This window comes from Haliotis rufescens, unplaced genomic scaffold, assembly GCF_023055435.1.
Source record: "Haliotis rufescens isolate VD_foot unplaced genomic scaffold, xgHalRufe1.0.p SCAF_7, whole genome shotgun sequence".
NCBI classification, from domain to species: domain Eukaryota; kingdom Metazoa; phylum Mollusca; class Gastropoda; order Lepetellida; family Haliotidae; genus Haliotis; species Haliotis rufescens.
The window spans coordinates 55,227,605-55,254,322 of record NW_025964361.1 but is presented as its reverse complement, the minus strand read 5'-3'; the positions used below and the strand labels follow the sequence as shown (position 1 = coordinate 55,254,322).

General features: G+C 42.4%; 1 protein-coding gene across 1 annotated transcript in view; it reads right to left on the bottom strand.

Moving 5' to 3' along the window:
- Positions 1-25,831, bottom strand: part of LOC124133720 (kinesin-II 95 kDa subunit-like) — a 32,672-nt gene extending 6,841 nt beyond the window's left edge. Inside the window, exons 1-21 of the mRNA XM_048387660.1 lie at positions 25,718-25,831; positions 25,034-25,162; positions 24,698-24,745; positions 24,025-24,108; positions 23,465-23,527; positions 22,008-22,082; positions 20,861-20,940; positions 17,484-17,603; positions 17,031-17,125; positions 14,984-15,017; positions 13,981-14,080; positions 13,195-13,249; positions 11,780-11,862; positions 10,872-10,976; positions 9,321-9,425; positions 8,549-8,638; positions 3,859-3,955; positions 2,973-3,115; positions 989-1,048; positions 743-844; positions 503-604 (exon numbers count right to left, since the gene is read on the bottom strand). Coding sequence (XP_048243617.1) covers positions 503-604; positions 743-844; positions 989-1,048; positions 2,973-3,115; positions 3,859-3,955; positions 8,549-8,638; positions 9,321-9,425; positions 10,872-10,976; positions 11,780-11,862; positions 13,195-13,249; positions 13,981-14,080; positions 14,984-15,017; positions 17,031-17,125; positions 17,484-17,603; positions 20,861-20,940; positions 22,008-22,082; positions 23,465-23,527; positions 24,025-24,108; positions 24,698-24,745; positions 25,034-25,162; positions 25,718-25,720 — 1,773 coding nt within the window. The 5' untranslated portion in view covers positions 25,721-25,831. The remainder of the gene's footprint in view (positions 1-502; positions 605-742; positions 845-988; positions 1,049-2,972; positions 3,116-3,858; positions 3,956-8,548; positions 8,639-9,320; positions 9,426-10,871; positions 10,977-11,779; positions 11,863-13,194; positions 13,250-13,980; positions 14,081-14,983; positions 15,018-17,030; positions 17,126-17,483; positions 17,604-20,860; positions 20,941-22,007; positions 22,083-23,464; positions 23,528-24,024; positions 24,109-24,697; positions 24,746-25,033; positions 25,163-25,717) is intronic.
- Positions 25,832-26,718: the final 887 nt, after the last annotated feature.

The following is a 26,718-nucleotide window of genomic DNA, read 5'->3' as shown; positions in this document are numbered from 1 at the left end:
CGTCATACCAAAAGACGTTAAAAGATGGTACTTGTTGTTACCCTGTCTGGCGCTTGGCATTAAGGGGCTAAAACAAGGACTGGTCGGCTCGGAGTCAGTATACTGTGTCTGAGTGAGGTATTCATGTTAAACTGCGGCATGGTATCTCAGTGTGCTAGCACTATAAATCGGCATCAGTCCGGACTAGTACAAGCAGCCATACACACACACACGTGCACGTCGCTTTATAAGTGCAATAATCTTGGACGCAACGTTAAACCCAATTTCACCTCACCTCACCTACTATTTAACATAAATTGCAGTATTTGTACTTCCAATTTGGGGATTCTTTCTGCCATTTCCTGCAGCCTTGGAGCCACATAACGACCTATGAGCAGACCTAAAGATGAGGATGCCCTATATGTGCCCAGGGCTCTGTCTGCTGTTTATAGGTAGAACAACCTCCTTATATGCCCACCGGTTGTGTAAGCAGACAATGTTGACCCGTGTGTGCCGTACTCACCCTGGTGGTCATCAAGGACTTCTCCTGTCTCAGCTGGGCCAGCTCCATGTCCAGCGCCACAGCTTCCTGCAGCTGGTACTGCTTGCCTTCCGCCACTCGCAGCTGCCACATTCGACAGGAAGGAAGACACATATTAACTTTGGTGACAAAATCATTGTATTTCTGATCTTACAAATAACATAGAGGTTTTTGTATTGTCATCAGACATTCTACACCCACTCTGTGTCATCCACCTCTCACCTGTATGTCAGTGTGGTCCTGCTGCACCTCCATCTTGACCCTCTCCAGCTCCTCCTCAAGGACAGCCTTGTGCTCCACCTCCAGCTTCGACAACTCTTCTTGCTGCATCATCAACAACACAGTGTTCACTACCTGACAGATACCCTGTAGCAACTTCTACTTTCAATCTACACTTGTACATGGCACTACGTTTAAATGATGTACACAATGTCAGTGACTAAAACAGCTCAATCAATTCTTTCTTACCACAATCTTCTTGCGCAGCTCCAAGTTGCCCTTCAGTGCTGTGGCCTGCATCTGGCTGCCCTGTGAATAGACATGTGACCTTTTTAAGTGTGGATAATGAATATTTACTATCCTGCTACCCATGACTACATTACTGACAGGGCCACTCTGTCACCTGGATTTGAGTGAGTGAGTATGGTCTTACATCGCTTTTAGCAATATTCCAGCCATACCAACACAGAGGACACTGAAAAGAATAACTGAACCATCGGACCCTGTTGGACTGACTGATACACCAGGACACAGTGGGAATAACTGATACTACCTGGCCCTGTTGGACTGATTGATACACCTCGACACAGTGGGAATAACTGATACCACCTGGCCCTGTTGGACTAAATGATACACCAGTACACAATGGGAATAACTGATACCATCTGGCCCTGTTGGACTGATTGATACACCTGGACACAGTGGGAATAACTGATACCACCTGACCCTGTTGGACTGATTGATACACCTGGACACAGTGGGAATAACTGATACCACCTGGCCCTGTTGGACTGATTGATACACCTCGACACAGTGGGAATAACTGATACCACCTGGCCCTGTTGGGTGACTGATACACCAGGACACATTGGGAATAACTGATACCACCTGGCCCTGTTGGGTGACTGATACACCAGGACACATTGGGAATAACTGATACCACCTGGCCCTGTTTGACTAAATGATACACCAGTACACAATGGGAATAACTGATACCACCTGGCCCTGTTGGACTGACTGATACACCTCGACACAATGGGAATAACTGATACCACCTGGCCCTGTTGGACTGACTGATACGCCTGGACACAGTGGGAATAACTGATACCACCTGGCCCTGTTGGACTGATTGATACACCTGGACACAATGGGAAAAACTGATACCACCTGACCCTGTTGGACTGATTGATACACCTGGGCACAATGGGAATAACTGATACCACCTGGCCCTGTTGGACTGATTGATACACCAGGACACAGTAGGAATAACTGATACCACCTGGCCCTGTTGGACTGATTGATACACCTGGACACAATGGGAATAACTGATACCACCTGACCCTGTTGGACTGATTGATACACCAGGACACAGTAGGAATAACTGATACCACCTGGCCCTGTTGGACTGATTGATACACCTGGACACAGTGGGAATAACTGATACTACCTGGCCCTGTTGGACTGATTGATACACCTCGACACAGTGGGAATAACTGATACCACCTGGCCCTGTTTGACTGACTGATACACCTGGACACAGTGGGAATAACTGAACCACCTGGCCCTGTTGGACTGATTGATACACCTCGACACAGTGGGAATAACTGATACCACCTGGCCCTGTTGGACTGATGGATACACCTGGACACAGTGGGAATAACTGATACTACCTTGCCCTGTTGGACTGATTGATACACCTCGACACAGTGGGAATAACTGATACCACCTGGCCCTGTTGGACTGATGGATACACCTGGACACAGTGGGAATAACTGAACCACCTGGCCCTGTTGGACTGATTGATACACCTGGACACAATGGGAATAACTGAACCACCTGGCCCTGCTAGACGGACTGATACACCTGGACACAATGGGAATAACTGATACCACCTGGCCCTGTTGGACTGACTGATACACCTCGACACAGTGGGAATAACTGAACCACCTGGCCCTGTTGGACTGATTGATACACCTGGACACAGTGGGAATAACTGATACCACCTGGCCCTGTTGTAAGGATACACCTGGACGCAGTGGGAATAACTGACACCATCTGGCCCTGTTGGGTGACTGATACACCTGGACACCATAGGAATAACTGATACCATCTGACCCTGTTGGACTGATACACCTGGACACAATGGGAATAACTGATGCCACCTGGCCCAGTTGTAAGGATACACCTGGACGCAGTGGGAATAACTGATACCATCTGACCCTGTTGGACTGACCTCCCTCTCGGCCGTCTGCTTGTCCTGGAGGACCTTCATCTCCTGCTTCAGCTTCCGGAAGGAGTCCGTCTCCAGCTTGATCTTCTCCTTCAAGGTCTGGATGTTGTTGACGCGACTCTTTGTGTCGGATTCAGACATCTTGCCTGCACAGTAACACAATAAGGCTGAAGCCTTCACAGGCATGTTGTGTACCAGTGCAACCATTCTCTCACACGTCCAACATAAACATCATATTAATGACTAAATGATCAAGACCAATGATTAAAATACTGACATATTTGTAATGATAAAAAAGATATGCCATATCCCCACAGCTTTCTTTAAACTTTCTAAAGACATATCATGGTGCCGTTGTACAAAGCGATCTTAGCACTTAGGTGATCGTAACTCCCATACCTTAACATAGACTTACGACAGTCGAAGAGCTAAGGTTGTTTTGAACAACGGCACCCATACCTATATGCATTTTTTCCACGTTATATATAAATGCCAACATAGATTTGTAAAATGTTAATATATATAAATGCCAACATATATTTGTAAAAAATGCACACATATCAATCTATATATATATACATAAAATACAAACGTCCAAAGATGAGCTGTATAATTTACTCAACTGGTTTCACGCATGTGATTTTCAAGAGTACAGTTATACTGTTGCGCTGTTTTGACGTCACAGTGCACTCTAACATAGTATGACGTCATAGTGCAATGACGTCATTTATATATGCAATGGGGATAAAAACGAGCAATTCTCAGAGAACTAGATGTTTTTATTGTTCGCTGAAATAACAGATCCTGTCCCGAGAGATCCAACAATGTGGTGCAAGTGACCCGACCCTGATATACACCCCTGGTTGACCCCAGTAGTTAAATAGCTCACCTTTCTCCGTGAGTTTAGAAAACTCAGTGATCTTCTTCTGCAGGTCTTCCTTGAGGTCATCCAGTTCTTTCCTCTTCTCCTTCTGCTTCAAGGTCAACTGGACAAAAGACACCAAAAACTATAAACTTCCCTGACAATGGGAGTATCAAGAGACAGCAGTAGTTTTTCCAATTCACTTTGACATTGATCCAAATGTCTTTTCTTTCAAATGTCTTTTCTAAAAGATAAGTAGTTGTTATAGTTTGAATGACTCAATGATTGACAGCAAGATCACCCTGTGGGGGTTCTGGGTTCGCACAAGTCCCAAGCAACCAAGGCGACCAAATGGACCGGGTGGTCAGGCTCGGTCACTTGGTTGATTGTATGTTGTCATACTGACTGTGTTGCTCGTAGTATCAATCACAGTGGGTGTCTGGTCCAGACGTGGTTATTTACAAGCTGCCATCATATAGCTGGAATATTTCTACAATGCAACATTAAACAAACAAACAAACAAACAAACACATCAAGATTAATGGCATTATGGGGTGGTGGGGTAGCCTAGTGGTTAAAACATGTATTCATCACGCCGAGGACCCGGGTTTGATTCCCGACATGGGTACAGTGTGTAAAGCCCATTTCTGGTGTCCCCCGTCGTGATATTGCTGGAATATTGTGAAAAGCAACGTAAAACAAAACTCACTGACTCACTAATGGCATCAAACAGGCAAACACCGTTGTGTCAAACTTTGATGTGTCAAATTTATGGTTGTCTCGAAGTAAAAGCTTGGTCCCTGCAAATTCCTTCTTTATTCATGGTTTTTGGTTGTGTTGAACCTCGGATGACTCAAAGTATTAAGGCAGGTCCCTTGAACTTCGACTGTGTTTGACTGTATATTTCTTTAGCATGTGTCAACTCATTGATTGCTAGCAATCATTCTGTAGATCTTTTCATACATTACTTTTAGAGTCCAAATGGTACTGTTACCATGGTTACATGCCATTGTCATCTTCCCGAGGCAAGAGAGTTAACTGACTATAAAAGTCCAGTTTCCACCCTTGCCGAACTAGGCTGGTATTATGGAGTTACATTTTGGCTGGACTACGTGTCTATGCATAGTCCAATCAAAAGCCCGCACCGAAATCAAAATCCGGTTCGTTAACTGTCGTGCAGATTTCGGTCAATTGCAGGATTTGCAAAGCATGTGCACCGCCAACTCGTTGTCAGCAGATATTTTCCAAATTCTTTTATGTGTTCACGTGATCTGATGCATTTTGCGATGTAAGACCCGTTTTATCACAATATAGATCTTGATTATCGATCAGATCGTCCTGAGCGGGATCAACCATTTTTTGGAAGCAAACGCATGTGATACGAGAGGTGGAATCTGATTGGTCCATAGGAGAGGCTTAGAAGGGACATAACTGGTAATAGCCACTGGTGGCGCTACGATTGAGCCCAGTAATTCCAGCCTAGTTTGGCAAGGGTGGAAACTGGACTTTTAAAATCAATTAGCTCCCTTGCCTCGGGAAGATGGCCATTGTAGACTATCGCAATAGATATAGTGGCATGGGTAAGATATAGCAATGCATACTGTGTAACAAGTAAGTTGTAGAATCATATCTATCTTGATTGACGACACCATGTCTAGATAATCCAAGATAAGGTTATACTGACCAATGTGAAACAACTGAAAACCACCATCATAACAGTAAGACTGGTCTAAATGTTATGTATAAATGATGATGAAATACTCCTTTGGGTAAAACTTAAATTCCCTGCTTATCTTAAAAGATGAAAAAACTACGCATCTGATTTAACATGACAAATTTAGTGAATCCATTGTATATCAGTCCTCTAATTTGAAAACAAAGTATGTCTATCTTCTAATTGTTTTGTTGAATTTGGTAAAACACAATATCCATGGAAAACAAGAGACATCAGAAGATGACATCCCTTGGCCCCCACATATTCGAAAGCACAAATCATCTGACTGTCACATTAAGTCCAACTTGATGACAGTATTTCTCTCTAATCTGTCTGTCCATATACAAGAATAGTTACTGAGCTATCAAAACAATACCATGGAATTGGGATTTGGAACTTTGTATTTCTATGTCAGGTACACACCAATATGAACAGTCAAAATCAAAGTTGTTGCCATGGAAACAGAATTTCTTTTCCTAAACAACCCAAAGTAGCAAAAGGCAAACTGGTCTTTGTGTGTGCAAAGTGTCATGAAATAATACCTATCAGTTTTAGAGATATGGTCTGGACAAACACACCACTATGAACAGAGTCCAAGTCAAACTTGTTGCCATGGAAAGAGGAATTTTATTTTTTTTCTATAATTCCTATATAACAAAAAACACCACTTCAGCCCCTGGTTAATACATGTACCAGGTTAGTATGAAAAGTCTTTCCCAGTTTTAAAGTTGTGCTCCGAAAACGACACCTGCCTTTTGAGACTAAGTCCAAATTGTTTCCATGGAAATCAAGAAAAATAAAAATGCCAAAAATCTGCAAATAACTAAAGGCACCACATCAGGATCTGTTTGATGTATCTGCCAAGTGTTGTTGAAAAATATATAACGGTTTTCGAGTTACGCTCCAGAAACCAAAAACAAGTCTCGCAAAATTATCTCTGAAACTAGCAATCGTGTCCTTGTCTAACTTCTTTCGATAAAGATTTTGAAAATTATTTTTTTTTTAAATTACAAAATATCAAAAGGCACCACTTGAGTATGTGACTGATAGATTTGCCAAGTTTCGATCAAATACACTGAATGGTTTTTCGAGTTTTGCCCAAGAAAAGGAAATGATTACGGACAGACGGACGGACGGACAGACAGACTGGATGATCTCTATATCCCCCCGCTTATTGGCTACTGGCTAAAGACCTACCTCTTACTGAGGCACAAATCTCACTGCCTTCTCACTAAAGGTCCAAATCTCACTGCCTACTTACAAAGGCCCAAATCTCACTGCCTACTCACAAAAGGTCCAAATCTCACTGCCTACTTACAAAGGCCCAAATCTCACTGCCTACTCACAAAAGGTCCAAATCTCACTGCCTACTTACAAAGGCCCAAATCTCACTGCCTACTCACAAAACATCCAAATCTCACTGCCTACTTACAAAGGCCCAAATATCACTGCCTACTCACTAAATGCCCAAATCTTACTGCCTACTCACAAAACACCCAAATCTCACTGCCTACTCACAAAAGGTCCAAATCTCACTGCCTACTCACTAAAGGCCCAAATCTTACTGCCTTCTCACAAAGGCCCAAATCTCACTGCCTACTCACAAAACACATCTCACTGCCTTCTCACTAAAGGCCCAAATCTCACTGCCTACTCACTAAAGGCCCAAATCTTACTGCCTACTCACAAAGGCCCAAATCTCACTGCCTTCTCACTAAAGGCCCAAATATCACTGCCTACTCACTAAAGGCCCAAATATCACTGCCCACTCACTAAAGGCCCAAATCTCACTGCCTACTCACAAAACACCCAAATCTCACTGCCTACTCACTAAAGGCCCAAATCTCACTGCCCTTTCACAAAAGGCCCAAATCTCACTGCCTACTCACAAAAGGTCCAAATATCACTGCCTACTCACTAAAGGCCCAAATCTTACTGCCTACTCACAAAGGCCCAAATCTCACTGCCTACTCACAAAACACCCAAATCTCACTGCCTACTCACTAAAGGCCCAAATCTCACTGCCTTCTCACAAAAGGTCCATATATCACTGCCTACTCACCATAGGCCCAAATCTCACTGCCTACTCACAAAAGGTCCAAATATCGCTGCCTACTCACCATAAGCCCAAATCTCACTGCCTTCTCACTAAAGGCCCAAATTTCACTGCCTCCTTGCAAAAGTCCCAAATCTCACTGCCTACTCACCAAAGGCCCAAATCTCACTGCCTACTCACCAAAGACCCAAATCTCACTGCCTACACACCAAAGGCCCAAATCTCACTGCCTACTCACCAAAGGCCCAAATCTCACTGCCTACTCACCACAGACCCAAATCTCACTGCCTACTCACAAAAGTCCCAAATCTCACTGCCTACTCACCAAAGACCTAAATCTCACTGCCTACTCACCATAGACCCTAATCTCACTGCCTACTCACCAAAGGCCCAAATTTCACTGCCTTCTCACTAAAGGCCCAAATCTCACTGCCTACTCACCATAGACCCAAATCACACTGCCTACTCACCATAGGCCCAAATCACACTGACTACTCATTAAGGTCCAAATCTCACTGCCCACTCACCATAGGCCCAAATCTCACTGCCTACTCATTAAGGCCCAAATATCACTGCCTACTCACCATAGGCCCAAATCACACTGCCTACTCATTAAGGTCCAAATATCACTGCCTACTCACCATAGGCCCAAATCACACTGCCTACTCACTAAAGGACCAAACCTCACTGCCTACTCACAAAATGCCACCCCTAACCAATGGCCTTTGATCTCAGAGTGCGACACAAGATATTGAGAGGCCTCAATAACATTTGTTTATCAACTCTTGAGAATGAGGTTGTTTAGAGCAATGATGATTATCATGTGACCATAACAGACAGGGCATAAATACAACAGAATGGTGCTCGGGGATGGTACTGTACATCACTGTCATGAACTGTTCAGAAATCTTAATTTTAAACAAATCGGTTTCCAATGATATCCTCACCTGATCCTTCTCCTTCTGCAGGATGACAAGTCTGTCTTGGAGCTCCTGGCTGCCCTTCTTCATGGAGTGCATCACCCACTCCAGCACTCCCTGCAACAAGTAACAAGAATGAAATACTCATATCCCACGCCAATATGACATGTCCCGTTGCATGCAAGGCAAGAAATATTGTACGTTTTTCAAGATCTGCTTCAGAAATGAGCACTACCGCCATTTTCAGTCTAAGTAAAAGTCGTTGCTATGGAAACTTGAAAAATAATGTTTTCAAAAATCCAAAACTATCAAAAGGCACCAATTCACACCTAGACCTAACTACGTGCCAAGTTTGGTTATGATATCTCTCACAGTTTTGGAGTTCTGCTACGGAAACGAAAAATGACAGATGGACGAACAGAAGGACTGACGGTTAGCACCGGTTCCTATATCCCCCTTCCACTTCAGGATAAAATAATAACTCTCCCCTACTTACAGATAACTCATAGATAGAGCTTCACTACCACACATTTAGACAAAAAAACTCACAATGATAGAGCAGTAGGAACTGTATCTCATTTTAATGTTCCCGGAGTATTTGCAACATTAGATGTAAAGATTATAAATGTGAGGGTAAACAAGAAATAATGCATGAATTACAGACATTTTCATCCCATACTGGTACAACAAAACAATGTGTCAATATTTTATGATAGGGAACAGCAGGGCATTCAATAAAAGTACACCATGTTTAGACGCAAGCAGACGCCTCATCTGGCTGTGATCAAACAAAGCTGACCTTGTTAGCCAGGTTGGTTTTCCTCTCCTCTTCGACCTTCTTGGAGACTCTTTCCTTCTCTTCCCATGTCTGCTTCTTGGCTGTCTGGAGATCGTGTACCAGGCCCTGAATATCACACAATTCCTTTATATTCCCTGACATGAGTGAGTGAGTGAGTGGGTGGGTGGGTGGGTGGGTGGGTGGGTGAGTGAGTGAGTGAGTGAGTGAGTGAGTGAGTGAGTGAGTGAGTGTTTGTTTGTTGTTTATTGCCGTATTGAACAGTATTCCAGTTATATCCCACCATGTCAGCTTATAATGTAGGAGGAGTGAGTGAGTGAGTGAGTTGGGTTTAACGCCGCTTTTAACAGTATTCCAGTTATATCATGGCACGTCAGCTTAATGTCGGAGGAAAGCCCAAAGTGATGCAGGTCTCAGACATTTACCACTTCGGTGAAACCCACGAGCACGGGTATGGTGCTGACAAACCTAGAAACATAATGGGGGCGAACCGGGATTCAAACCACAATCACAGTTTTCTGGCGTGCCCAAGGGACGCAACACTGCACAGCGAATTGCGGCGCCTTAGACAACTGGGCCACCCGTGCCCCCTATTGTAGTAACTGATGCAGGTGTTGGACATTTTACGAACCCAGAAACATAGGTAAGGTGCTAACAAACCTAGAATATAATCAGGATTCAAACACATGATCATAGGTTTCTGGCACACCAAAAGGGAGGCAACTCCATGGTAAAACGACAATTTAATCATGTATATCATGCACTATCTTTGAAAAGAAATATCCTGGGTCACAGAAATTCACTTTGTGTGGCTGCTTGTACTAGTCCTGACTGATGCCGATTTATAGGGCTAGCCCACAGAGAAACCATGCTGCAGTTTAACATGAATACCCCACTCAGACACAGTATACTGACTCCGAGCCGACCAGTCCTTGTTTTAGCCCCTTAATGCCGAGCGTCAGACAGGTAACAACATGGCCGGGGATGGAACCACTGACCTTACGTTCTCAGGACAGACGCTCAACCACTAGACCAGTCAGGTAAATGAGAAGCGTGAATGAGTTCACACCATATCATTATATGAATATTTGTGAATAAAGGGTTGGGGCAATCAGGTACACATTATGAATGTTTGGGACAATAGGGCCATGGCTCCATTTTGTGGCCACAAAGCGATCTTAGAGCTACAATTATTGTACACCTATGTTAAAGTATGGTAGTTAAGTAGTCTTAGTACTAAGATCGCTTTGTGGAGCCCAGGGTGCTGTTGCACAAAGCCATTTTAGCGCTAAGATGATCGTTACTCCCATACCTTAACATGGACTTACGCTAAGGTTGCTTTGTACAACGGCACCCAGTGCAAGTTTATAACATCAGGTAACTGTTATGAACGACTGGGAAAGGGTCAGGTCCAGAGTGTCATTGTACAAAACAACCTTAGCGTTACGACAGTCATATGTCTATGTTAAGGTATGGGAGTTACGATCACCTTAGGGCTAAGATTGCTCTGTACAATGGCACCCGGGTCTGCAGTCATCATATGACAACACTCACCTCTAGTTTGTCCACATCGTCCTTGTTCGGTTCTGATGCTGCTAACTTATCCTTCAGCTTTGAGATCTCGAATCTCAGATCGGTGATGATGGTGTACGTCTCATCCTGAGACAACAGAGACCATCGTGAACAGTTGGACCAGTGACAAAACATCTCAATACATGTCACACATATCCACAACAGGACCTTGAATCTCGGGTCAACTCGAAAATGAGTTGGCATTAATTCTTTTTAAACAGTATTTCAGTCATGGTGTCGCAACTGTTAGAGGCAAGCAGTGATGCAGATTTAGATGTCTGCCACTGAAACCCATGAGCATGGAGGATGAAAAATCAAGAATCATAAACAGGGCAAATCCGGAATTTGAACAAAATCCTTACTTTGAAACTGGTTCAACTGTTAGTACATGCAAGTTTACGGCTTTTAGCCAACAAGCATCGCCCCAAAACAACGGTACAAATCTGTTCCACATCCACTTATGGGTGTCCCTGTGTAACATCTTTTTACCAATGCCAAGTTATTTTTTACCCACAATTTTGTAACTCTAAACAAGTGGACATTGTGCACTTGTTGTGATCTGCTCTGCTAATGTTAAATTTGTCTGGAGCACTTTCAGTTCACAAACTTCACACAGTCCACCATTTGTTTTCCTTCGTTACCAAGGACCAATGAGTTTACATAGACAGGAGCCCAGTCTACATGAGATCCTTGCTTGACTAAGGGACATAACTCTGCACAGCATATTCTGCACAGCTGGGTCCGCCATGTGGACAGTACACCCCAAAAAGTGACACATGCATGCATTTGAAGGAGGCGTATATTTCTTCTCACAAAGTTAGCATCCCACGTCCCCAATATTTGATTTAGATGAAAATATAGAAGAGCATTTAGGTTTCTGTGTCACGTACCATGTTCTGATAGGCCTTGTTCTTGGCGGAGCGAGCGTACTGGGCGTGCTGCAGAGTCGCAAGGGTGTCGTGGTAGCAGGAATCTGAAACACCGGTCCAGTGACTCCATGTTAGTTTCGAACCATCGTCAAAACTTCCATTGCCAGTTATTGAAGAAATATAGAGAGCAGAGGGACACAGAGCAATGGCACATGTTGCTCAACATATATTGCCAATTGTACAATTTTTAAAAACATTTTTTGTTGTTGTTGTTTAACGCCACACTCTGCAATATTCCAGCTATATGATGGTGGTCTGTAAATAATCAAGTCTGGACTAGACCAGACAATCCAGTGACTGACATCATGAGCATCGCAATTGGGATACGATGACATGCATAAACCAAATCAGCGAGCCTGACCACCCAACGCCGTTAGTCGCCTCTTACGACAAGCATAGTCGCTTTTTACAGCAAGCATGGATCCAAACCCGGATCTTCACAGGTCAATTGTGCAATGTAATCTGATCTCTCAATGGTTTGCCCCTCATTAGAACCAGGTCGGGTCTTGATTCACTGATTTACATTAAACATAAATAACAAAATTAATATCTGTATAATGAATCGAGGCTGCGAGGTAGTAATCCACCTTAATCTTGTTGTGACTATAACACTGTGCATAACAAACGTGTTTTGATTGGTTGTAACCCATAGCCTAACCAATCACAAGCTGTGTTACTCAACAGATTTGACTACCAATGTCAAACATTGAGGATGAAGAATAAACTGTCCCAAAGTTTTAGGTAGAGAAAGTTGAAACTGGCTAGTAACTTTTAAGGCTAGCTAGCCGACCTGGCCAGCAATATTTTGAGACTCACACACTGCACTGAAGCAAGAGACTTTCAGCTATTTATATATATCATAGCTGCCAGTAATTAGTCAAATCTTGGCCAGACAAACCAGTGATTGACAGCATGGGTACTTCAGATACGATGGGGTGATATCAGTCAAGATTGTTTTTTGTTTAAAGCTGCACTCACCAATATTCCAGCTTTTTCATGGCAGCCTTTAAATAATCAGTCCTGCTGAACCAGTGATTGATATCATGAGCAACAATCCACACTGTCCGAGTACGTTGACACACTATCAACCAAGTCAACGAGCCTGACCACCTGATTCATCAATTCACTTAGTACAAGCAGAGGTTGCTGGGGAACAATTCTAATCTGGATTCCCCATGGGGAGAATCAGCGAGGTCACCGAGCCTGACCACCTGATTTATAAATTCACTAAGTACAAGCAGAGGTTGCTGGGGAACAATTCTAATCCATATTCCCCATGGCAAATCCATCAGAGAAGGCACAGAGCCTGAGCCAATTCAGTAACAGAGCTGGGGACCTATCTTAACCTGGGCCCCCGTGGGATGGGATGAACTCACCTGCAGGTCCTACCAGCCCCACCATGAGGGAGAGAGAGTTGCCCCCGAGGGCATCCTGCAACAAACACACACAAAAATAAACAGTTTTGGAGTGGGTGAGGTGAAATGGGGTTTAACGTCGTGTCTAAGATTATTGCACTTATACGTGCATGCACAGTTGTGTGTGTATGTGTGTTAAAATAACATGCTGCATCACCCATGGAGTGAGTGAGTGAGTGAGTTGGGTTTAACGCCGCTTTTAACATTATTCCAGTTATATCACGGAGTGTCAGCTTAATGTGGGAGGAAATCCGGAGTGATGCAGGTCTCAGACATTTACCACTTCGGTGAAACCCACGAGCACGGGTATGGTGCTGATAAACCTAGAAACATAATCGGGGCGGACCGGGATTCGAACCCACAATCATAGGCTCTGGCGTGCCCAAGTGACGCAACTCTGCACAGCGAATCGCGGCGCCTTAGACAACTTGGCCACCCATGCCCCCCATCACCCATGGAAATAACATCTTTGTCAGGTAAGTCAATGAATCATAGACAGGTAACCCCTCTCTGCATGTATTAGCAAAACATTGAAACACAAACAATATTTCTCATTTTACTAACAATATTTCAGGATTACCCTTCCGTGTGACCTGTATGTGGGAGGAAAGGCAAAAGTGTGACAGGTCTTAGACATCTGTGGTGAAACCTACAACCATGAGTATAGTGATGACAGATAACAATCATAATCATAGTGAACCATGATCAGCTGATCCTGTGACAACCAAGGGATGCAACTCTGCCCACCTGTAGCAGCTGTGTGATCTTGGTCTCTCTGTAGGGGAGATAACCCCCTTTCTTCTTGCCATCCCCTAGGACTTCCAGCAGGTTCATCAGCCCCGTGGTGCTGTCAACATCAGTGAACAATATTACTGCCACAACTCCAGGTACAAGAGAACACATCATTTCTTTATGGTTTGTATTATAATAAGTCCATTTATAATTCACCAAATTCCATACCCCAAGTTAATGCTCATGGCGCTACATTATTATTACTCCGATCAGTGGATCAGTGTGCACTCGTTGTTTATTCTCACCTCCCTGGGGAGTATACAGCCCAAGCTGCACAAGAGGTGCAAGAACATTATCAGTCTCATTAGCATCTTATCCTACGGGGCACCCATTCACTGCTGGGTTAACAAAAGCATTTTTTTACAAAGCCACCTGAAGGAGACACCAAGTTTGCTTCAGTTGGTTGGTTTGTTGTTTAACGCCACACTCAGCAATATTCCAGCTATATGACAACAGTCTGTAAATAATTGAGTCTGGACCAGACAATCCAGTGATTGATATCATGAGCATTGATCCACGCAATTGGGATCGATGATATGCTTCAACCAAATCAGCGAGCCTGACCACCCGATCCCGTTAGTTGCCTCTTACGACAAGCCAAGTCGCCTTTCACGGCAAGCATGGGTTGCTGAAGACCTATTCTACCCCGGATCTTCACGGGTCAAGTGTGCCTCAGTGTGGGGCAGGACCAAAGCCCAAGAAACTCTCAGGAGTCAAGCTGCCGAATACGGTCACCATCCACCTACTCTCTGCGACAAACGATTTAACTTCACCTGATTTTAACTTCACCATGTGCCACCACTTCCTTTTTTTGTTTAAAGTCAACTAGATTAGTAAGACATGTCTTGAGGACCCTCAAAAAGAAATAAAGGGGAAAAACACATTTTTAAACAGGACATATCTTTCATAGCATTTAACCAATTATTCAGTAATACAGTAATGTACAACTGTAACTTACCCAGAGCCTGAGTCAGAGTTCTTAGTGTCCGTACCTTAAATGGAGAAAAAAGACTCTGTTAAAAACTGTAAGTGAAACTCCACACGCAGTCTCCCAGGACCATCACATGGAATCTCTCCACCACTGTCACGGAGAGTGGAAGGCTTCATACCAAAAGACATTAAAAGATGCTTCTTGTTGTTACCCAGCCTGGCGCTCAGCACAAAGACGATAAAACAAGGACTGGTCGCCTCGGAGTTAGTATAAAGTGTCTGCGTTGGTCATCCATCTTAGGGGGGGGGAGGCTAGTGGCTTAAGCGTTTGCTTGTCATGCCGAAGACCCGGGTTTGATTCCCAACATGGGTTCAATGTGTGAAGTCCATTTCTGGTGACCCCCGCCATGATATTGCTGAAATATTGCTAAAAGCGGCGTAAAACCATACTCACTCACTCATCCATCTCAAAATGTTGCATGTATCTCAGTGTGTTAGCACAACAAAACAAGCATCAGTCCGGACTAGCATTTGCATGTTTCAATATACCGCATTCGACGTAATAAGCACCCAGGGCGCTCTCAAAATTAGAAATAGGGGGCTATTATTAGAATATAATTTTGGTGAGATTAGAAACGAGGTTGAAAGATTGTAAATTTTGTGGTCAGCCTGAAATGATATAAAAGAAGAATTGTGTGTATTATACACGATAGATATATTTTCGAGAATTTAATTGCCCATAATTAAGGGTGCATATAATGAGTGCGTATTACACACGAATAAATAAGTCTTGTGTTCATTGATCAATCGGAAAGGGTGCTAACTGGGATTGTTCACTAGCCAATATATTAGCAAATAACGCTGTGGGCGCCTATTAGAGCATGGCGCTTATTGCGTCGAATACGGTAAGTGTAATAATCATAAACACAATTTTAAACCCCATCTCACCTCACTACATGTCATGGACTACCACCACGTGAGTAGCTGCAGTCTACAAGATTGTGGTGGCCAGTGAATAATGATGTCACCACAAACCAGAGGATGACAGCATGAGCACTTGCCTTCGGGATACAGGTGACAGGTCAGAGTGACCAGTCCATCCTTAGTTAGTCGGCCTTACAATAATCAGTAGTGGGATCCAGCTATCTGGCCCTGGTATCCAGCTATCTGGCCCTGGTATCCAGCTATCTGGCCCTGGTATCCAGCTATCTGGCCCTGGTATCCAGCAGCCCTGGTATCCAGCTATCTGGCCCTGGTATCCAGCTATCTGGCCCTGGTATCCAGCTATCTGGCCCTGGTATCCAGCTATCTGGCCCTGGTAACCAGCTATCTGGCCCTGGTATCCAGCTATCTGGCCCTGGTATCCAGCTATCTGGCCCTGGTATCCAGCTATCTGGCCCTGGTATCCAGCAGCCCTGGTATCCAGCTATCTGGCCCTGGTATCCAGCTATCTGGCCCTGGTATCCAGCTATCTGGCCCTGGCATCCAGCTATCTGGCCCTGGTATCCAGCTATCTGGCCCTGGTATCCAGCTATCTGGCCCTGGCATCCAGCTATCTGGCCCTGGTATCCAGCTATCTGGCCCTGGTATCCAGCAGCCCTGGTATCCAGCTATCTGGCCCTGGTATCCAGCTATCTGGCCCTGGTATCCAGCTATCTGGCCCTGGTATCCAGCTATCTGGCCCTGGCATCCAGCTATCTGGCCCTGGTATCCAGCTATCTGGCCCTGGCATCCAGCTATCTGGCCCTGGTATCCAGCAGCCCTGGTATCCAGCTATCTGGCCCTGGTGTCCAGCTATCTGGCCCTGGTATCCAGCTATCTGGCCCTGGTATCCAGCTATCTGGCCCTGGTATCCAGCTATCTGGCCCTGGTATCCAGCAGCCCTGGTATCCAGCTATCTGGCCCTGGTATCCAGCTATCTGGCCCTGGTATCCAGCTATCTGGCACTGGGATCCAGCTATCTGGCCCTGGTATCCAGCTATCTGGCCCTGGTATCCAGCTATCTGGCCCTGGTATCCAGCTATCTGGCCCTGGTATCCAAACAGTGTGTACACAACGTGACAAGTGAAACTAACCCGCCAAGTCAAACACGTTGATGACAGACTTCACACCAAGTTTGCTCGAATGTTTTTCCTTCTGATGAATGCCCACAGAGAAAATGGAATGAGCTCTGAAAAGAAATCACAAGCATAATAACTATTTGACATCAGCAAATACAGATTAATTCGTAGCTAATTACTGTAAAACATTTGCTTACATGCTTACAGAAATATTCTTCAAATTTGGATAAACGCACGTTGGTAAAAACACACAGCACAAAAAATATCACTTTGATTTCAAACTAAAGAATAACATTACACATATATAAAGAGATTCAAAACTAGTAAACTTCTTCACTTGTGTGGCCTATATTTTGTAAATCTATACACCCTAGTGAGGACCCATATAGGTTTGCCCATCATAACTAGAATGATTTTTGTGTTTGAATGGTCTTTGTTTAATGTTGCTTTGACAAATACTCCACCCACCTGGTTCTGTGAGTCTTGATGTCTGCGGCGCCCATCTTCCTGGCACGCGTGCCCTGGTCATACATGCGGTACAGCTCCTCGGCTGACTGGACCACCACCTCGGACAACTTCTCCACATAGCTGCACACACAAACACATGTCTCACAGATCAACATAGATTTATGAGAGTTGCATGCACAAACACACGTCTCACAGATCAACATAGACTGACGATAGTTGCACACACAAACACTAGTCTCACAGATCAACATAGATTTATGACAGTTGCATGCACAAACACACGTCTCACAGATCAACATAGATTTATGACAATTGCATGCACAAACACACGTCTCACAGATCAACATAGATTTATGATAGTTGCACGCACAAACACACGTCTCACAGATCAACATAGATTTATGATAGTTGCACGCACAAACACACGTCTCACAGATCAACATAGATTTATGACAGTTGCATGCACAAACACACGTCTCACAGATCAACATAGATTTATGACAGTTGCACACACAAACACACGTCTCACAGATCAACATAGATTTATGAGAGTTGCATGCACAAACACATGTCTCACAGATCAACATAGATTTATGAGAGTTGCATGCACAAACACACGTCTCACAGATCAACATAGATTTATGAGAGTTGCACACAAAAACACACGTCTCACAGATCAACATAGATTTATGATAGTTGCACACACAAACACACGTCTCACAGATCAACATAGATTTATGAGAGTTGCACGCACAAACACACGTCTCACAGATCAACATAGATTTATGACAGTTGCATGCACAAACACACGTCTCACAGATCAACATAGATTTATGACAGTTGCATGCACAAACACACGTCTCACAGATCAACATAGATTTATGACAGTTGCATGCACAAACACACGTCTCACAGATCAACATAGATTTATGATAGTTGCACGCACAAACACACGTCTCACAGATCAACATAGATTTATGATAGTTGCACACACAAACACACGTCTCACAGATCAACATAGATTTATGAGAGTTGCACGCACAAACACACGTCTCACAGATCAACATAGATTTATGACAGTTGCATGCACAAACACACGTCTCACAGATCAACATAGATTTATGACAGTTGCATGCACAAACACACGTCTCACAGATCAACATAGATTTATGACAGTTGCATGCACAAACACACGTCTCACAGATCAACATAGATTTATGATAGTTGCACGCACAAACACACGTCTCACAGATCAACATAGATTTATGACAGTTGCATGCACAAACACACGTCTCACAGATCAACATAGATTTATGACAGTTGCATGCACAAACACACGTCTCACAGATCAACATAGATTTATGATAGTTGCACACACAAACACACGTCTCACAGATCAACATAGATTTATGACAGTTGCATGCACAAACACACGTCTCACAGATCAACATAGATTTATGACAGTTGCACACACAAACACACGTCTCACAGATCAACATAGATTTATGATAGTTGCACGCACAAACACACGTCTCACAGATCAACATAGATTTATGACAGTTGCATGCACAAACACACGTCTCACAGATCAACATAGATTTATGACAGTTGCACACACAAACACACGTCTCACAGATCAACATAGATTTATGATAGTTGCATGCACAAACACACGTCTCACAGATCAACATAGATTTATGACAGTTGCATGCACAAACACACGTCTCACAGATCAACATAGATTTATGACAGTTGCATGCACAAACACACGTCTCACAGATCAACATAGATTTATGAGAGTTGCACACACAAACACACGTCTCACAGATCAACATAGATTTATGAGAGTTGCATGCACAAACACACGTCTCACAGATCAACATAGATTTATGAGAGTTGCACACACAAACACACGTCTCACAGATCAACATAGATTTATGAGAGTTGCACACACAAACACACGTCTCACAGATCAACATAGATTTATGAGAGTTGCACACACAAACACACGTCTCACAGATCAACATAGATTTATGAGAGTTGCACACACAAACACACGTCTCACAGATCAACATAGATTTATGACAGTTGCATGCACAAACACACGTCTCACAGATCAACATAGATTTATGATAGTTGCACGCACAAACACACGTCTCACAGATCAACATAGATTTATGAGAGTTGCACACACAAACACATGTCTCACAGATCAACATAGATTTATGAGAGTTGCACGCACAAACACACGTCTCACAGATCAACATAGATTTATGATAGTTGCACACACAAACACACGTCTCACAGATCAACATAGACTGGCCATAGTTGAACAGACAAACAAACATCTCACAGAGCATCATAGACTGACGATAGTTGCATACACAAACACATGTCTCACAGATCAACATAGATTTATGAGAGTTGCATGCACAAACACATGTCTCACAGATCAACATAGACTGGCCATAGTTGAACAGACAAACAAACATCTCACAGAGCATCATAGGCTGACGATAGTTGCACACTAAAAAACATGTCTCACAGATCATAGATTCACGAAATTTGCACACACAAACACACAATTCTCATCAACTGGCCATACAAATCATTTTCACTTACTGGTAAATTTTTGACCATCAATGTTGGTAGGCAGGGAGAAAATTGTTTTAAATTGAAATTTTCCAGTTTTCTAAAACTTAATTATAAACAAGAAATTGGCAAATTTATCCAAACTTGTTTTTATTGTAACTGGACATATGACTCTAGTCCCTATCTTCAGTCATCTCTTTTGTTTATGTGGCATATTCAGACAATCTCTCATTCTTATGATCGTCCATGACATGATATTCTACACTGATTAGAAGCGGTGACTATTGGTCTGGAAATCACTATTGCGATAACTATTGATATTGAAAGAAACTATTGCATTAACTATAAATAAATATCGATAGTTTTTAGTGTATCATTTTAGATGGATTTTAAATTTGAATTAAATCTTGGAACTGAAGTTTCCTTTGACTGTGATAACCATAAGACTTCCAAACACTCGATTTTCCCCCCAAGTTTGTCACAAACTCCACTTGACTGTCACCTCCACCCTTTTACTTTAAGAAAGACAGGTTGCTAAGCATCAAGGACAGTTAACTCTAATCCACATTCGGCTTCATTCACAAGCGTGTTTTGGTGACTCGATCGCATGATATGGTAAATTCAATTGAAATATCAATATTCCTAACTGAAATCAATACTATTGATCGGCAACTGATTTAACAATTGATTTATTGACTTTAAGTGCTTACCAATAGCAATATATCGATATTTCGATTTATCGTGACACCCCTACTTATAAGATACAAAGAGCAAACAGAACTTACATCCCCTTCTGTACATGTTGACGGACCTCCATCGGCAGGTCGTGGGGGTTGAGCAGGTCAGTCAACTTCTCATCCAACACCTAGAAACACAGACCATTACAAGTTGACACACATTACAAGGTCAACACACATACTACAAGGTCGACACACAGAAGCAAGGTATACACACAGACTTCAAGGTCAACACAAACCACAAGGTCAACAAACAGATTACAAGGTCAACAAATAGAAGCAATGTCAACACAGAAGCAAGGTCAACATCGAAAACAAGGTCAACATCGACAACAAGGTCAACACACACATTACAAGGTCAATTCATAGAAGCATGGTCGACACACAGACAACAAGGTCGACACACAGAAGCAAGGTCAACATTGACTACAAGGTCAAACCACAGAAACACAAATAAGGTCAACACATGGAACACAAGGCGGCTAAAGCAAACAACACATGGTCAACACACAAATTGCAAGGTCAACAAAACACTGCAATATCGACTTAAACGTCAACCTTTCCCTTCACTCTCTAACCCCTGCCCTAACCCTACCCTAACTCACCTCCAAGTAGGGCACTGTCACCAGGTAGGCCTTCTTGCTGCTGTCTGCCCCTCCCTCCTCACTCTCTAACCCCTACCCTAACCCCCGCCCTAACCCTGACCCCCACCTAACTCACCTCCAAGTAGGACACTGTCACCAGGTAGACCTTCTTGCTGCTGTCTGCCCCTCCCTCTTCACCCTCTAACCCCCTCCCTAACCCTACCCTAACTCACCTCCAAGTAGGACACTGTCACCAGGTAGGCCTTCTTGCTGCTGTCTGCCCCTCCCTCCTCACTCTCTAACCCCCGCCCTAACCCCAACCCCCGCCTAACTCACCTCCAAGTAGGACACTGTCACCAGGTAGACCTTCTTGTTGCTGTCTGCCCCTCACTCTTCACTCTCTAACCCCCACCTTAACCCTAACCCCCGCCTAACTCACCTCCAAGTAGGACACTGTCACCAGGTAGGTCTTCTTGCTGCTGTCTGCCCCTCCCTCTTCACTCTCTAACCCCCACCCTTACTCACCTCCAAGTAGGACACTGTCGCCAGGTAGGTCTTCTTGCTGCTGTCTGCCCCTCCCTCTTCACTCTCTAACCCCCACCCTTACTCACCTCCAAGTAGGACACTGTCACCAGGTAGGCCTTCTTGCTGCTGTCTGCCATCTGTTTGAAGAGGGTGTCTATCATCTGTCACAAACATGGAAGGAAAGGTTTTGGAAGTCACGCATCGGATATATCATAAAGAATATGCAATGATTTATACCTGTTATTTGTCCGTGTAAACTGATCATAAACTAAATTGTGCCCTACACTTGAGTGATTTAATAATAATTACTAATTGACTTCTATATTCATGAAAGAAATAGCTGCTTGCCATTGTTGTCATAAGAAATAAGTTACACATGTGAAATTGACTAGGCAATGGTTGAGTCCACTTCTGTATGGGGGAGACAAACAAGCCAATATTTGTTTTTGGTCGATATTTGACATACCGTATTCGACGTAATAAGCGTCCCGCTCTAATAAAAATTATAATAAAATTATATTCTAATAAGGGCACAACATTTCCAATTTTGAGAGCGCCCCAGGCGCTTAATACGTCGAATATGGTATCAACTTATTTTGACATATTTGTCCAATTTCCCACAGTTTCTAAGCAGTACTCCTTCTCAGTTATGCTAGGGGATGCAACTCGCTATGATTAGAGGAGGTTGTGTTGCATTTCCTCTCCCCTTGGGGCTCACATCCCCAAGCATACTATCAGACGTGTGCTTTATCCTACACATGTAGCATCATATATAAAGAGGTTATCACGCGAGTGTGTTTGGGGATGGTAAATATCCTGCATTAGGGATAAACATTGTATTTAGCGAGCCTTGGCGAGCTAAATACATAGTGTTTATTCCTAATACAGGATATTTACCATCCCCAAACACACAAGCGTGATAACCTCTTTATCATATAATGTCATGCTTTAATTCTGTGCTTTAAAATCGCTATCCCTCTCTCACAAACATTACCGAAACATTGCGAGTTTTCCTGGAATGCGCGCATTAATATTTATTACGTCACAGAGTAAGTGATGTGTCAGTCGGACAGTGACAGTAGGCAATATAGTTCCAACTGAAATCTCTTTCTTATACAGTGGCGAAGCAACATATACGCAAAACAACAGTTGTTTTTAATTGCCTTTCGCGGCAATCCATCGGTCTGTCCGCTAGAGTAACTGCCCTTTGTCAAAGGGAAGCTACTCTAACCCTAGTCTATGAGACGACACGGTCAGACGTTGTTGACAGTCGGTCTGTCCTGTCACAACGTTAAGAAGTGTAGTCAGATGTACACACAGCGACAAAACCAAACATGGTAACAATTCAAACATATTTCGGCCAAATCCAACTATTTTAATTTGTGGAGAAGGTTTCAAGTCGCAGAGGTCTACAAGCACAGATATTGCTACTGATCCCCCTTGGCTAGGCCTCGCGCCCTCGCAAAATTGTTTCGAAATTTATACCTCCAAAGTAGCCAAAACTTATTAATTTCAACTCCAGTGATCCATATCCTTAACTCACCTGTGGTACAATACCTGGATCCTGGTCGCTTCCTTTCAACAAGAAACTCCGCCCCGACCCCGCCTACATGAACAAAACGCACTGTTATATAATCTGAGATAGACGACTTGTTTAGTTTCTGACAAGACAAATGGTAGAACTTTACATTCTGTTTCTGTTTTTGGACCAATTTCATCCAACAATTTTCATAATGAACCCTAATAAATCACATTATGTAATACTTTATAAATATCAGAATATAATACACAAACATAAACTTGCAGAAATTCTGTTAAATTAAATTGTAATGTCATTATTTTAAACAGCAATTATTAACTGAATTTAATAGCACCTAAATGTATGTACCAATGAATTTAAATCCACATAAATATTTGCACTGATGACACAAAAAATAAACTCAAATTCATTTAAACAAATTCAAAATCAAAAACTCCCAAAATCATCTGGTGGAAAGTTCTCCCCCACAACTTTATTTACCTCTATATTGTAACATTCTCAACATGTAGTTCTATTCCTTACTGATATATTACATAACTGAGTCTCGTGTGGATAGGACTTACTGTTCCAAAAGCCAGAAAGCTGACATTGTAACCTGTGAGTGCTCTCTGAACCAGGGCTTCACATTTCTCCTGGTACAGCTGATGCTAAAGAAAATAGAAAATATACACAAGATGAAATATAAGATGAAGGAAAATGTTAGATTTTTTGTGTGACCTCCAACTGTTTTTTTCATGATATGTTTTATTTTGTTAACGAGTGAAAAACACTTTTTGTTGGTCACCTGATTATTTGTTTGTTGTTTAATGCCCTTCTCAGCAATATTCCAGCTATATGACGGCCGTCTGTAAATAATCGAGCCTGGTCCAGACAAACCAGTGATTGAAATCATGAGCATTGATCCATGCAATTGGAATACGATGACATGCATCAACCAAGTCAGTGAGCCTGACTACCCGATCCCTTCTGTCGCCTCTTACAAGCCCTGACCCCTGTCAGTAGTTTCTTCATCATCTGCATTAGATGGATTATTTAAATTTACACTAAAAATAAACATTCTGTCACCATGATCATCAACTGTACCAAGTTAATATCCATGCATTATTCTCATACAATTACCAATCTTTCCATCATCATATTGAGTTTACAACTTATTAATTTAATGTAATGACTCTCAAGTTTGTGTATAATTATGTGTTTAACATAATTATATGGAAGGTAAAAATTTCAACCTACATTCTTTGCTTCATTTGAATATGCTGCATCAAATGAAAACGCAGATTCCTGCAAATTAAATTCAAAACAACCTGGTTAACTCACAATGATTTCTTCTAAACAACATTTCAAAATATTATGCAAAACAATGTGACAAATTTCAATACAATTTATTTTTTTACCTAATTTTAGGTCTATTGCATAATTTTATTAATACGTCCAAGATCACAAGCAATATCGTTTAAGAAAGACACACTTAAAAAACACTCTAATTGTGTACAGACATATGCATTTTTCAAAATTACTGACTTTAAATTAAAAACAACCTAAAAGATCTCAAACAGGGAATAGCATCACCTTTCCTGCAGCATCAACTATTACTTTGTCTCCTGACACCTTCACGATAGATTTGGCACCTTTGTTCTGCTCCTCTTGTGTCAATGGTCGACACCTTGCCAACACCTTCACATTCGCCGATTCAGATGGCTTTAAAAAAATATCATTATCATGCAATATCTCATAAAATTTAATATTGATGTCAAACAAACTTATGCAGACAGATTTTTTCTACAAATTAATATCAATAAATATGTTTACAAAAAAAAACATTTATGATGTGAAAGACAATGTAAACACCACAAAATTATATATTACATGAAAACAAAGACACATACCCGTACAAATGTTTTTCCTCAAAACATTGTCGCTATTGCCCGGATTTTAAATTATCGGTGTATAATACCTCATATATCACACAACCATCTAAATGTAGATGTAATTACCTTGGCACAATGTTGTTGTGATTCTCACATAAAATGGGGGGAGAATACAGCATATATACATCACCTGGTTTAGACGATATATTGCCAAAAAAGTATAAACACAGCACAGTTAACCTTCTTACGGCTCAACAAATCAATTCGAAACAATTGCACGGCAAGTTGACACGACACCGTCCGTTTCAGTGACCAAGTTTTGCACGATAGCTTCCATTCAAGTTATTGCAGGTTAATTTATCATGACCTGCGAAAACTACTTTACCATTCTGTTAATAAAGATGTCCTTCTTCTCCCCCGTGTCTAGTTTTACGACGATGTGTTTGATAAACTGCTTTCAGTGGTGGACGATATGCAAGTTTGTCATGGTATTTGCGTAAATACGCATAAAATGATGACGTCATAGTTTAGTGTATAAACGTAGGTAACCGGGACAATCTGCATTAATATCCAACTATTTCACATGCAAGTGGTTATTGCCTGCTTATAATGTAAGAATAAGATATATGGATGAACAACTTCTTTTTTACAATAAGGAGCAAATAATGTCTTTAGTTGTAATGAAAATACATTGTAATATGTGTTCCTGAGTATAGTAAAATTATCACTTTGTAAGAAAGACATGCGAGGACATGAAGTTATATATTAGGCTGAATTTCCATCAAATCAGACAAATACATCCCAACCCTACAATAAATTATCAGCCTCTTAGAACCATTGTTTTTTATTTATCAAAGGACGGTGCGGTGCTACCACTAATCAAGTCATAATTAGTCATTAACTGAAAATTACAGAATGACGATACACGATGAAGGGTTATGCATTTGACATTGAGTGACTTGGGTTTTAACGCCGCTTTGAACAGTACTTCAGTTATTTGGTAAAACCTACGAATACGGACTTGTGCTGACAAACCTAGAAACAAAATAGTGGCGGACAGCATTGGGTATTGCCTGCATCGAGGGTGTAATATAAGCGATTGTCGCACAATATGCCATTTGACTTCCTGAAAGGTAAGAGTGGTGTATGTTTGAACATCAATGAAGTTCTGTTTTCAACAGAACCGGGTCGATGGGGTAGCCTTGTGGTTAGGTTCGCTCGTCACGTCGTCATGGGTGCCATGTGTGAAGACGTTACCTGCCACCTGCCAAACTCACAGAGGCGCCATTAAAATATCCAGAATCATTTATCGCAGACCAGTACCCGCGTGGCTTTAGGTGGTTACCTGGAGTCACTTTAAACTATTCGCTTTGTCAACAGAGTTTT